This window comes from Colobus angolensis, unplaced genomic scaffold, assembly GCF_000951035.1.
Source record: "Colobus angolensis palliatus isolate OR3802 unplaced genomic scaffold, Cang.pa_1.0 Scaffold164, whole genome shotgun sequence".
NCBI classification, from domain to species: domain Eukaryota; kingdom Metazoa; phylum Chordata; class Mammalia; order Primates; family Cercopithecidae; genus Colobus; species Colobus angolensis.
In genome coordinates this window covers 1,865,550-1,879,886 of record NW_012114755.1, presented here as the reverse complement: position 1 = coordinate 1,879,886, position 14,337 = coordinate 1,865,550, and the positions used below count along the sequence as shown (strand labels likewise).

The following is a 14,337-nucleotide window of genomic DNA, read 5'->3' as shown; positions in this document are numbered from 1 at the left end:
GGCCACTGCACTTCAGCCTGGGCGACAGAGCGAGACTCCGTCTCAAAAAAAAAAAAAAAAAAGAAAACCCACTTAGAATATTAGGCAATAAATACAAAAAAATCTTACTGATGATTTTTCAGCTTTCTATTATAAAACTCCCCTTTTAATTATCCTAGTTATTGAAACACTGAATCTTAAATTTGTAACTAGAGTCACGTGCCACATAATGATATGCATATATGATGGTGGTCCCATAAGATTATAATAGAGATGAGAAATTCTCATCATCTAGTGATGTCGTAACATCACAGAGCAGCACATTATTCACTCGTTTGTAGGGATGTTGGTGTAAACTAACCTATTACGTAGCCAGCTGTATAAAAATATAGCATGTACAATTATGTATAGGACACTATACTTGATAATGATAATGAATATGTTACTGGTTTGTCTATTTACTGTATTTTAAAATCATTATTTATGGTGTACTCCTATTTATAAATATAAAAAAGTTAATTGTAAAAATCCTTAGGCAGGTCCTTCAGGAGGTATTCCAGAAGAAGGTATTGTTATCACAGGAGATGATAGCTCCACGTGCATTACTGCCCCTGAAGACTTTTCAGTGGGACAAATGTGGAGGTGGAAGACGGTGATAGTGATGATCCTGACCCTGTGTGGGCCTAGGCTGATGTGTGTTTGTGTCTTAGTTTTTAACAAAAGTTTAAAAAGAAAAAAAAAATTAAAGATAGAAAAAAGGGACCAGGCACAGTGGCTCACACCTGGAATCCCAGCACTTTGGGAGGCCGAGGCGGGCGGATCGCGAGGTCAGGAGTTCGAGACCAACCTGGTCAACACAGTGAAACCCCGTCTCTACTAAAAAAAAAAATAAGAATTAGCTGGGCATGGTGGCGGGCACCTGTAACCCCAGCTACTCAGGAGGCTGAGGCAGGAGAACCGCTTGAACCCAGGAGGCAGAGGTTGCAATGAGCTGCAATCGTACCATTGCACTCCAGCCTGGGTGACAGAACTAGACTCCATCTCAAAAAAAAAATACATATACATATATATACACATATATATACATATATATATTATATGAGAGAGAGAGAGAAAGGCTTACAGAATAAGAATACAAAGAAAATACTTTTGTACAGCTATACAATGTGTGTTTTAAGTTCCATGTTATTCCAAAGAATGAAAAACTTGAAAAATATTTAAAAGTTTATAAAAGTAAAAATGTTATAGTAAGCTAAGGCGAATTTATTATTGAAGAAAAAAAGCTATTTTGTAAATTTAATGTAGTCTAAGTGTACAGTGTTAGTAAACTCTGCAGTAGTGTACAGTAATGTCCTAGTCCTTCACATTCACTCACTGAGTCACCTAGAGCAACTAACTTCTAGTCCTGCAGTCCTGCAAGCTCTATTTATGGTAAATGCCCTTTACAGGTGGACCACTTTTTATCTTTTATACTGAATTTTTACTGCAACTTTTCTATGTTTAGATACACAAATACCACTGTGTTAAAACTGTGAACAGTACTATGCTGTATAGGTTTGCAGCCTAGGAGCAATAGGCTACACCATATAGCCTAGAAGCATAGCAGGCTTTAAGTACACTGTGAGGTTCATATAACAAAACTGCCTGTCAATGAATTGTTTAGAACATATCCCTGTGGTTAAGCAACACGTGACTGTACTATTCTTCCCAAGGTACCTCTGGGAGGACTTGTATAACTGCACATACAAATGATCTGATGTGGTTGCTCTAACCTTGTTTTAAATGCAATGCTAAAAATGCTGAGCACAAAGTGACACTTCTCAATACCCCATCCACTGACCTTCCCTGCTGTAAACAATCAGGGAAGCTGATGCCAAATAGAACCCAGGAACAGTTTTGCTTACTGTGAGTAGTGGCAATTCTATCTTTCCTTATGCTGCTAGGTTTGTGCTTGCTACTCAGTTTTTCCAAATTAATAAATTGGTAATATATATTTTTGAGAACATACACACAGATTGTAAAACTTTTTGAGACAGAGTCTCGTTGTGTCACCCAGGCTGGAGTGTGGTGGTGTGACCTTGGCTCACCGCAACCCCTGCCTCCCAGGTTCAATCAATTCTCCTGTTTCAGCCTCCCGAGTAGCTGGGACTACAGGCATGCGCCACCATGCCAGGCTAATTTTTGTATTTTTAGTAGAGACAGGGTTTCGCCATGTTGGCCAGACTGGTCTCAAACTCCTGACCTCAAGTGATCGGCCTGCCTTGGCCTCCCAAAGTGCTGGGATTACAGGAGTGAGCCAATGCGCCAGGCCAGATTGTAAAACTTTTCTAAGGGAAAGCATGGAGCTGGTTATCACAAATGCCTTGGTTACTCATGACCTCTGGAGGGGAAGAGAGAGTGGTATGCAACTGGACAGGGGCACTCAGGGAGTATCTATGGGTTATGGTAACATTCTACTCATTTTCCTGATTGGTGAGTAAACAGACAGTTGTTTTATTTACAAAATATGTATGTATTTTATATACTTCTGAATGCATGACACATTTCAGTATTAAAAAATAGTACTTTGAGCAACAGAAAATAAAGTATCGGCAGGGCGTGGTGGCTCATGCCTGTGGGCCCAGCACTTTGGGAGGCCAAGGTGGGCTGATCACCTGAGGTCAAGAGTTTGAGACCAGCGTGGCCAACATGGTGAAACCCCGTCTCTACTAAAATACAAAAATTAGCTGGGCGTGGCAGCATGCACTTAGAATCTCAGCTACTCAGAAGGTTGAGGCAGAAGAATTGCTTCAACCCAGGAGGCGGAGGTTGCAGTGAGCTGAGATGGAGCCACTGCACTCCAGCCTGAGCGACAGAGTGAGACTCCGTTTCAAAAAAGAAAATTAAGTACTCATTTACATGAAAGCAAAGTCAATTTCATCATTTTACTACAAAGAGAAAGAAGATTTCAGGCAAAAATCAGATTGCTGCCTTACATTTGTGCTTAAATACTGTCTCCGAATCTTTTCTTGGAATGGGCAGAGCTTCGTAACTTGGAATCGTTCCAAATTACTTTTCATTTTCACTACCTATAAAAGATGAGAAACAATAAATTACAGAGAAATCTCAAAGAAGCTGTAGAGACCAAGAGAAAAACAACCTTCTACATATGAAAGTTACTTTTCTTATAGAATTTAAATATAAAAAGAAAATAAATATACCAATTATATCCCATTGTTAACACTTCAATGTGAACATCTTTCAGTCATAAACACTCATTTGGCCAGGCGTGGTGGCTCATGCCTGTAATCCTAGCACTTTGGAAGGCCGAGACGGGCGGAACACAAGGACAAGAGATTGAGACCATCCTGGCTAACATGGTGAAACCCTGTTTCCACTAAAAATACAAAAATTAGCTGGGTGTGGTGGCACATGCCTGTAGTCCCAGCTACTCGGGGGGCTGAGGCAGGAAAATTGGTTGAACCCGGGAGGTGGAGGTTGCAGTGAACTGAGATCATACCACTGCACTCCAGCCTGCCTACAGAGTGAGACTCTGTCTCAAAAAACAAAAACAAACAAAAAACTCAACTCATTTAAATAGTCACTCATTCACTTATTCATTCATTTAGAGACAGGCTCTCACTCTGTCACTCAGGCTGGAGTGCAGTGGCAAGATCATACACGGCTCACTGCAGCTTTGACCTCTCTAGGCTCAGGTGATCACCTGAGCTACTTTTTGTAATTTTTGTAGAGACGGGGTTTTGCCACATTGCCCAAGCTGGTCTCGAACTCCTGAGCTCAAGCGATCTGCCTGCCTCGGCCTCCCAAAGTGCCGGGTGTAGTGGCTCATGCCACTACACTGAGGTGGGAAAATCACCTCAGCCCAGAAGGTAGCGGCTGCAGTGAGCTGAGATCACTCCACTGCACTCCAGTCTGGGTGACAGCGTGAGACCCTGTCTCAATAAAAAAAATAAAATAAAATAATTATTGTCTTTCAGTGTATGAATATACCAAATGCTTCTCTAACCAACCCCCTTCTGGTAGATATTTAGGCCATTTCCTCTATCTTAGACAGTGATAGACCATCTCTAACTAAGTATTTGCATTCCTAATTATTTCCTAAATTTCTAAATGTTGAATTTCATTTGAAGTTTCATTTGCATGCTGAAGTAAAAGCACCTAAAAAAACACTAGCAGTGGAAGAAAGGACTCTTGGCAACGTGGTCAACATTGCTCATTTTGTTTTTCATTCTTTTGCAAATTAGTAGGTGAAAAAAATATTCTTTTAAAAAATTTATTTATATATTTTTTGGAGACAGAGTCTTGCTATGTTGTCCAGGCTGGTTTCCAACTCCTAGGCTCAAACAATCTTCCCACCTCGGCCCCGCCAAAGTGTTGGGATTACAGGTGTGAGCCACCATGGTTGGCCAAAATGTTCTTTTACTGTAGCTTTCATTTATCTGCATACTGGTGAGTGTGAGCATTTCCCCTTAATCTTCCTAGATCACTCCATTCTTTAGTGAGTTGCTTGTAAAGTGTTTGCCTATTGTTCTTAATGAGGTGTTTATCTTTTACTTAATCATGGTTTATAAGAGCAATTTATAATATTACTATTAATATTACATTTTTCCATTTGTCAACTGTCCTTTAATGGGTTAAAGGGGTTTTAGTGTTAAATAGCTAGAGCTATATTTGTTGTCAGTTCTTACTTTGGATTTTGCTATCCCTGAAAAACGTATCAAATATAAATAACTTTACTGATGTAATTTGTTTTGGGTCTCTATTCACAGTGGCTTAGAAGTAGATACAAGCTTTAAGTTGTATGATTATTAGTTATGGAACTGGTCTGATCTGTTTCCTAATCTATAAAATGGGTACCAATACCTACTCCATAAAGATGCTGTGAGGTTTACATGAAATAATGTATGCAAAAGAGTTATCCCAGTGTCTGTCACATGGTAAAGACTTAATAAAACTGTCCAATTTCAGAACATCTCGTAAGTCACTACCACAATTATCTGGCTGTCTTCAGAACTGGTTCTAACCTTTTCTTCTAGGAATGGCGTATTAACAGGAAAGCAGGACCAGAAATGCCGTAGAAGTTCTCCAACAGCTACATATAAGTGTTTCAATTCAGACTGAATATCATTTGGCACCATCTCTGCAAAAGAAAAACGAGGTCCACAGGGTAAGAGCTATTTTAACATATATACAGAATTGAAAAAAATGACCACTCAGAGAATAAACTTGAACATGTACTCTGTCAACGCCAAACCAGGATATGCTATTTTCAGATAAGTTAGTAATTTTGGGGCTGAGAGATCATAAAATTTAAAAGCTCTTGGGATTTTAAAGAAAGTGTCAGGTTTCCCCTTTATTCTAAGAGGTAGGGGAGAAGAAAGCAGCTTTTAGTATGATATTAGAGAAATTAGCAATGTACCACTATTTGTAATAGTAAGACAGTTCTGAAATCTAACACTTGTCTAGATATGTTTCAGAATCTGAATGTATAAAAACAAATCTACAAAATAGAAATCCCAGGATTATTCCACGGAAAAACCAATAAAAGTTCAGCACTCCTCCCAGCTTGCTTTTTAAAGCTGATTTAGGCAGAAAGATAGTAGCAGAAGATGGCCCGGCACATACGGTTTATGGCTTGCTGTGTTCCTCCCTGCATAAGTGCCCCTCCAGGTGACAGTGCTGTGATGGTACTACTGGCAGCACTACTTGAGAGAACCTGAAAAAAATGAAAATGTAGAAAAACTGGTTTTCCTCTTTTTTTTTTTTTTGCCACTTTTCTTTCTTAACATTTTAGTTTTAGAGCAAAAATGAAGTGTTTTACTTTTGTTTAAATACTACATCATTTACAGTGATCAAAGTGAACTATTTTCCTTGAGGGCAGAAACACAATCTGTGTAGCAAGGTGATACCTACAAATCTTCCAGGCATGCCAGGCAAGTCCACAGGGACTTCAAAACTCCCATGGTTTTGCCTAGTTAAAGCTCTTTCTTAAGTATCAATTCAATTTAACTTGGGAACTCTTACCACTGAAGGTAAAATGGAGTTTAAGGAAACAGGTAAAACAACATGTTAACCTGTATCCTTTGTTACTGTTACATTTATTTTTCTAAGAAACAAAATCTTGTTATGTTGCCCAGGCTGAACTTGAACTCCTGGGCTCAAGCAATCCTCCTCCCTCAGCCTCCTGAGTAGCTGGGACAGACTACAGGTATATACTCCACACCTGGCTTTGCTAACACATACCCTTGATAGCAGATTTGGGGGGGGGGGGAATATCAACAGAGCAGAAATTTATTAATTGTCATTTAATTTTCAAGGAAGTGAATAAATATAGCCAAAAGGGGGAAAAATATACTCCCCACTGTATCAACATCAACATTTAGGAAAAAATTGACCTATCTATTCAATGAGTGCCTATCAAGTGCCAGGCACTGTAGGGAGGCACTGCTATAGGGAGGAACAAATAATTTGTGAAACAGCAAGTGCAGGGTTAGCATCTCTAAGATTTTCCAATGAAGTTTTTATGAGCAGAAATCCATTCATGTATAGATTGGATGAAAACACTTTTTCAACTTAGTGTGAAAGTACAGTATGGGACAACCATGAGTCAAGGGGACACTGGAGCTCACTTTATTCCTATTTTCTTTTTGTCAGATACCAGCCTGGGCAATATGGCGAAACCCTGTCTCTACAAAAAATACAAAAAAAATTAGTTGGGCGTGGTGGTGCACGCCTGTAGTCCAAGTTATGTGGGAGGCTGAGGTGAGAAGATCATTTGAGCCTGGGAAGTTGAGGCTGCAGTGAGTTGAGATGGCGCCACTGCACTCCACTCTGGGCAACAAAGCAAGACCCTGACTCCAAAAAAAAAAAAAAGAAACAGATTGACTACAGCGTAAAAAAATTATGTGGGGAGAGCTGGGCATGGTGGCTCACAATTGTAATCCTAGTGACTCAGGAGACTGAGGTGGGAGCATCGCTTGAGCCCAGGAGTTCAAGGTTGCAGTAAGCTATGATAGTGCTACTGCACTCCAGTGTGGGTGACAGAAACCTCATCTCTAAATCAAACAACCACCACCACACCTAAAACAAAAGATATGTGGGTCTACTTGGGCCCTAGGGCCAGATACTGGACAACCATAGTCTAGATTGAAAGAATTGGTCAAATAATCCCAAGTTGGTTATGTGTGCATATATGTACACATATGTATTTTTTTTTTTTTTTTTTTTTTTGAGACGGAGTCTCGCTCTGTCTCCCGGGCTGGAGTGCAGTGGCCGGATCTCAGCTCACTGCAAGCTCCGCCTCCCAGGTTCACGCCATTCTCCGGCCTCAGCCTCCCGAGTAGCTGGGACTACAGGCGCCCGCCACCTCACCCGGCTAGTTTTTTGTATTTTTTAGTAGAGACGGGGTTTCACCGTGTTAGCCAGGATGGTCTCGATCTCCTGACCTCGTGATCCACCTGTCTCGGCCTCCCAAAGTGCTGGGATTACAGGCTTGAGCCACCGCGCCCGGCCACACATATGTATTTTCTAGCTTTCTGCTGAAGGGACAATGACACCCCAACAGCAATGAGTATACCTAGTGCTCAGATATATATATTTTTTCTTTTTTTTTGAGACAGAGTCTCACTCTATTGCCCAGGCTGGAGTGCAACGGTGTGATCTTGGCTCACTGCAACCTCTGCCTTCCAGGCTCAAGCAATTCTTCTGCCTCAGCCTCCTGAGTAGCTGAGAATACAGGTATGCACCACCATACCCAGTTAATTTTTGTATTTTTGGTGGACATGGGGTTTTGCCGTGTTGGCCTGGGTGGTCTAGAACTCTCGAGTGATCTGCGTGCCTCGGCCTGGCAAAGTGCTGGGACTACAGGCATGAGTCACTGTGCCTGGTCCCAGATCTTGGTTCCTACCTTAATCCACTCAGTGCTAAAAAGAAAATTCCACGCCTGGGGCAGAGCAAATACAAGATAAGCCTGGAACATCTGTCTTAGTGCACCATTAAGTAAGGAGGGGCTCAGAATGATGGGGATATTGTCAGACACAGGAGAGCCTGAGTGAAGAGGGTAGGAAGGGTTTGACTATAAAGGGGCATGGGTAGACTTTCTGAGGTGACAGAACTGGTTTTTTTAAATCTTGATTTTGTTGGTGGCTACATAACAGCATGTGTTTATCAAAACTTGTAGACTAGCAGACTTAAAAAGATAAATTTCATTTTGGGAGGCTGAGGTGGGTGGATCGCTTGAACTGAGGAATTCAAGATCAGTCTGGGCAACGTGGTGAAACCCTGTTTACACAAAAAAATATAAAAATTAGCCAGGGGTGGTGACGCATGCCTGGAGTCCCAGCTACTTAGCTACTTGAGGGGGCTGAGGTGAGAGGATTGTTTGAACCTGGGAAGTCGAGGCTGCAGTGAGCCGAGATTGTGATACTGCACTCTCGCCTGGGAGACATAGTGAGACCCTGTCTCTAAATAAATAAATAAATTTGACTGTATGTTAAGCTGTACCTTGGTTAACAGAAAGAAAAAAATAGCCTGTAATCTCAGCACTTTGGGAGGCCGAGGTGGGTGGATTGCTTGAGCTCAGGAGTTCAAGACCAGCCTGGGCAACACGGCAAAACATTGTCTCTACCAAAAATACAAGAAATTAGCCAGGCATGGTGGTGAGTGCCTGTGGTTTCAGCTGCCTGGGGGGCTGAGGTGGGAGGATCGCTTGAGCCAGGGAGGTGGAGGTTGCAGTGGGCTGAGATCATGCCACTGTGCTTCAGCCTGAGTGACAGAGTGAGACATGAGACCCCATCTCAAACAAACAAACAAACAAACAAATCCAAAAGAATAAAAGAAAAAAAAAGAGAGCAACAGTGTTTAACTCATAGAATAAATGAATTCATGCTGATATAAATAACAAACAGAGAAGGTAATGAAGGGAATGCTCTTCCTTTCATGTCAGCTGATAACGTAGAAGGGCTGATGGAATTAGAAAATCATCATTTAACAACCACTCTTCCAGGCAAGAATCATTAATGATTCTAAAAATCTACTAGATGAAAGTTTGTTGTGTGGTGACACATTCATATAATCCCAGCTACTCAGGAAGCTGAGGTAGGAGAATTGCTTGAGTCTAGGAGTTTGAGGCTGTACGGAGCTATGACTGTGCCACTGCACTCCAGCCTGGGCATCAGAGCAAGACCCTGTCTCTAAAGATAATGATATTAAAAAATAAAACATTTGGTGAGAAATGGGGTATTTACATAGTCTCAAAGTACAGCTCCACAAAATACTTATTAATTACAAAGGGAAAAATAGTTAACTTTTTGGTGGAAAACCAGGCAAATACTACCTTTAACCAAGTGAAAACATGTATTATCACAAGCTGGGATATACACAAATCATTTGCCTCCTGATATGACACACTAAGTAGGATACAACATTATTTCTGTGGTATTTCTGGAAAAATGCCTAATGTGAATCTAGTCACAAGGAAACATTAGAGAAATTTAAGGTCATTCTACAAAAAATTGCCCAGTACTCTTTCAGTGTCAAAGTTATGAAAAGACAAAGATTTGACAAATCATTCCATTTTAAAGGAGACTAAAAACACATGAGAAACAAACACAACTCATAAACCTGGCTTGGCTGCTGGACCAAAAAGTTTTCTTTTGCTATGTATGGTATAACTGGTGAAAGTGTAGATCTGCAGACTAGATAATACATCATCAATGTTAACTTATTAATTCTATAATTGTATTGTTATTTAAGAGAATGTCTCAGTTTTTTGAAAATACACATAGAAATATTTAGGGGTAAACGGAAATTATGCCTGTAACCTTCTCTCAAAATGGGTTGGAAAACATATTTTCCTGTCACTTTCTGTAAAATCTGAGATTTCAAAATAAAAAGTAAAAAAGCAAGTCTTGATGTGATAAATACCGTAATATAGGTATACACTCTGCCTCAGTGCTCATAAAAACGGAGAAAAGGAAAAAACAAATTCTTCTTTGCACAAGTTAAGGATTACTTTCCAGAGGCAATGAAACTGGAGCTGAGTCTTAATTATCAGTTCCTTGGGGGAGAAACAGGGCTAAGGGTATTCTAAGGAGAAAGAGTATGAGTCAAAGCACAGGAAGCATGAAGGAGACAATGTGATCAAAAGATTCTGGACAGCTTAGTGTGTTAGGCTGGAGTACGGAACCCGTGGCCATGTGTGGAAGGGAGTAGTGGAGACTATGGCTGAAGATGAGACTCGAGTAGTGGGCAAGGGCCAGACTATAAAGAGTTTTGCAGGCCACACAAAGGCACTCAGACTACTGCAGTGAAGGCAGGCAGTGAAGATTTTCCAGCTGTAGTGATAAAATACATGTTTTTATTTTAAAATATTTATTTATCTATTTGAGATGGAGCTTCGCTCTTGTTGCCCAGGCAATGGTGTGGTGTCAGTTCACTGCAACCTCTGCACCTCACCCGGGTTCAAGTGATTCTCCTGCCTCAGCCTCTTGTGTAGCTGGGATTACAGGTGTGTACCAGCACGCCCAGCTAATTTTTAATTTTTTAGTACAGACGGGGTTCCACCATGTTGGCCAGGCTGGTCTCGAACTTCTGACCTCACATGATCCACCCACCTCAGCCTCCCAAAGCGTTGGGATTACAGGCATGAGCCACTGCGCCCAGCCAAAATAAGTGATTTTAGAAAGGCAACCTGCAGTAGCATTACGGAAAATCAGTCAGGTTTGCCTAAATAAGAGTGATAGAATCAAGAAGTATTATTGAAGGCAGAACTGACAAACTGTTGATCAACTGAAGTACAAAGAAAAACAAAGAACAATGATGAGCTGTTTTACATATTTTGAGCCTGAGTCATGCAGAATATTCAGAGAATAATGTCCAGAGAGAATTTCCCAATAAAAGTATACAGAAGTAAAAATCACAAAATTCATCACCTTAGTTTTCATTATTATCTTATCTTCAGATGCCTTTTGAAAGTGCCAAACACCTTTTCTTGCCACCTCTTTTTTCAATTTATTTATCAGAACTATGTCTTTAAACCCAATTATAATATTAGTTGTATAGTTCAATCTGCTTGTGCTCATAAACTGAGGAAGGAACTATGGGAATTCTGGCCTTCAAACAGTAGAAGTCACCTACCTGAGTTAACTTGGGTGTATAAGCTTCCATTTCTTGTTTAATACTTTGAAAAGAATTAATAATGTCCTGACTTGTTGCATACTGTAGTGACTGGATGGGAGTTGGACCATGATAATACCTGCAGGTTAGCACAGAAGAAATTACTAATCACACACAGTAAAGATGCTCAACATTTGTCTTTGCAACATTTTAGCAGTCAGAACAAAGTTCTCCTCAAGGCAAGAAATGATAACCATATAGTTAAAGAGATTTCAATAAAATAATTTCAGTAAAATATTTAACTCCCATAAGGGCAATAAGAAGGCAACAGCAGAAAGATCCAACATTTATTGTCATGGGTTTGTTCATTTTTGCTTTCCTGAGAAGTATAAATTTTAAACAAAAAAGGATATTGTACTTTGATAGTGACAAACTGATTAAAACATGAGTGCTGTACTTGCAGGATATATTTTGGACTGAATTGTGTTACATAGCTATTCTGCTTAATATTGACCAAACTTACCTATCTGACTTCTTGAGGTTTAGTGCAATCGTTTTTACAGAGTTATTTTTCCCCAAGTCTTCATATTCAATGGACTCTTGTAATTTCGCCTATAATTATTAACACAGTACTTTTTATTTGGTCACAACTTTCTCTTACAAAATAAACATGACTGAAAAAACAAAACTGTACAGAGTAAAAAATGAAGTCTTCCCACCATGAGCTTCACTTCCTAGAGATGACTGTCCTACAAATGGTTGTCCTACAAATATTTTCTCAACAAATACTTAAGAGTACTAGTTTTCTTACACTTTGACTACATGAAGTATTACTGAACTTTTTACTTTTGCCAATCTGGTAGGTGAAAGTTTACATTTTATTATTTTTTCCCCAAATGAACGATGTTATGCTGTCCACTATTTTTATATTGGGTACTTTTTAAAAAATAAGACTTTTTTAAATATTAAGGAAACAGTCTTTTACTTTATGTGTTGTAAATACTTTATCTTCCAGTTTGGTATTTTTTTGTTTTAATTATAAAAAATTCCATCTCCTCGGCAGATGCCTGTAATTCCAGCTACTTGGGAGGTTGAGGCAGGAGAATCGCTTGAACCCGGAAGGCAGAGGTTGCAGTGAGCTGAGATCATGCCACTGCGCTCCAGCCTGGGTGACAAGAGTGAGACTTCATCTCAAAAAAAAAACAAAAAATTCTACCTCTTTGCCTGCTTTTTGCTTATACACCTGGGGCTTTTTTTTTTTTCCTAGGCGCAAATCACCACCTCCCCAGCCGAACTCAGTCTCCTAAATTGCTGAGATTATAGGCACATGCTACCATGCCCAACCTGTGGCTTAATTTTTGCTTGAATCTTGGATCCACTCAGAATTTATTTTGGATTAGGAGTAAAATAGGGAATCTAAGTTTCTTTTAACAAAATTATCGATCAGTCCTTCTAACACCATTTGTAAAATAATTCATCTTTTCTCACTGACTTTTAAAATGTCATGTGTATCATATACATGCTTAATTCCTCCATGTATTTGGGTTTACTTCTGGACTCTTTATTTTTACTAATTTTATTCATTAATTTCTTTAATCTATTACCACCTGTGCTATTAACAACCTGCTTAAATTTTTACAGCCTTGTAGTAAAAACATATTACTTATGAAATATACATGATCTATGTAAACATTTGTGCAAATCAGCCTTGCAATGTCTTCCTCTACAAAGCTATGAAATTCATCCGGTCAACTCTTATTGACTACCAAGACTAGAATCAGAACATTCAGGTTATTAACTATATCTCAAAAAAGGTCAATCTGAAAATTTAACATTTTAAATTGCTCCAACTTTAAGATTCTAAATAGTCCCTTTATGGTACAGAACAAATCTGACCTCCTCATATGATACACAGAGAAACACATCCTAACTTAGACTCAGCCTAACTTTTTTCTCTTTTTTTATTACTTTCTCAACTCTATACCCCTCAGCCAACTTCAAGGATTACTGATGTCTTCATGATTTTTGACATATGTCAAGCTTATTTCTACCCCTGCTGTCGCCTTACCTATGACATGTCCCTACCCAAGCTCCCGTTAACAATCCAAATCCTAAACTTATGCCAAGGCCTAGTTAGGTCACCTGACTTTCACACTTAACTGAAAGCTCCATCAAGGTAGGGACTCTCTGTCTGCTATTAATTCTGAATCTCTCATTCTACAAGTGAGAGAATCTATAAATTGTAACCCTTTATAGAATAAAGAGCAGTCAACTACTGACTTGGAAGAACAGTTAGAGCCAGCATTTACTACTGAATACTGATAGCCCCTGACTTACAATGGTTTGACTCGGAATTTTTCAACTTTATGATGGTGTCAAAGTGATACACATTCAGTAGAGAAACCATACTTTGAATAGCCATACATTGTTTTTCACTTTCAGTATTCAATGAGTTACATGAGATATTCAACATTTTATTACAAAATACGCTTTACAGAAGGTAATGCTGCCCAACTATAGGCTAATCTAAGTGTTCAGAACACGTTTAAAGTAGGATAGGCTAAACTATGGTATTCCATACATTAGGTGTATTCAATGCATTTTCGATTTATAGTATTTGCAAATTCTGATGAGTTTACTGGGATGTAGACCTATTTAAGTCGAGAAGTATCTGATTTGTAAAAATTCACACAAATAAATAAATTTCTTTTTTATTTTTTGAGATGGAGTCTTGCTCTGTCATCCAGGCTGGAGTACAGTGGCGCGATCTCAGCTCACTGCAAACTCCACCTCTCAGGTTCAAGTGATTTTCCTGCCTTAGCCTCCCAAGTAGCTGGAATTATAAGTGCACGTCACCACGCCTGGCTAATTTTTGTATTTTTAGTAGAGATAGGGTTTCACCATGCTGGCCAGGCTGTTCTAGAAATTCTGACCTCAAGTCATCCACCCACCTTGGCCTCCCAAAGTGCTGGGATTACAGGCATGAGCCACGGCACCTGGCCAAGAAATTTCTGATAACTTGTTCACCACCAAGAATCAAGGGTACTCAGTGCAACAGTATACAAAGAAAGCATCACTTAATAGATTTCTTCTCTAACTTCTTTATAACTTATATTTCAGTTTTGCTTTAGTTCAAAAAAGAAATACCTTACTGGCTTTATTAATTTTATAGGTAATACATGCCTGTAAAAACATTAAGTTACTGAAATAGGCTGGCACAGTGGCTCATGCCTATAATCCCAG

The 14,337-nt window shown here is 39.5% G+C and overlaps 1 protein-coding gene across 3 annotated transcripts in view; it reads right to left on the bottom strand.

The window, feature by feature from the left end:
• Positions 1 to 14,337, bottom strand: part of GTF2H1 (general transcription factor IIH, polypeptide 1, 62kDa) — a 46,154-nt gene that overhangs the window by 3,784 nt on the left and 28,033 nt on the right. For all 3 annotated transcript variants that reach the window (XM_011937456.1, XM_011937457.1, XM_011937458.1), the window contains 5 exons: positions 11,618 to 11,706; positions 11,116 to 11,233; positions 5,605 to 5,695; positions 5,004 to 5,119; positions 2,955 to 3,047 (listed from right to left, as the gene is read on the bottom strand). In XM_011937456.1, coding sequence (XP_011792846.1) covers positions 2,955 to 3,047; positions 5,004 to 5,119; positions 5,605 to 5,695; positions 11,116 to 11,233; positions 11,618 to 11,706 — 507 coding nt within the window. The remainder of the gene's footprint in view (positions 1 to 2,954; positions 3,048 to 5,003; positions 5,120 to 5,604; positions 5,696 to 11,115; positions 11,234 to 11,617; positions 11,707 to 14,337) is intronic.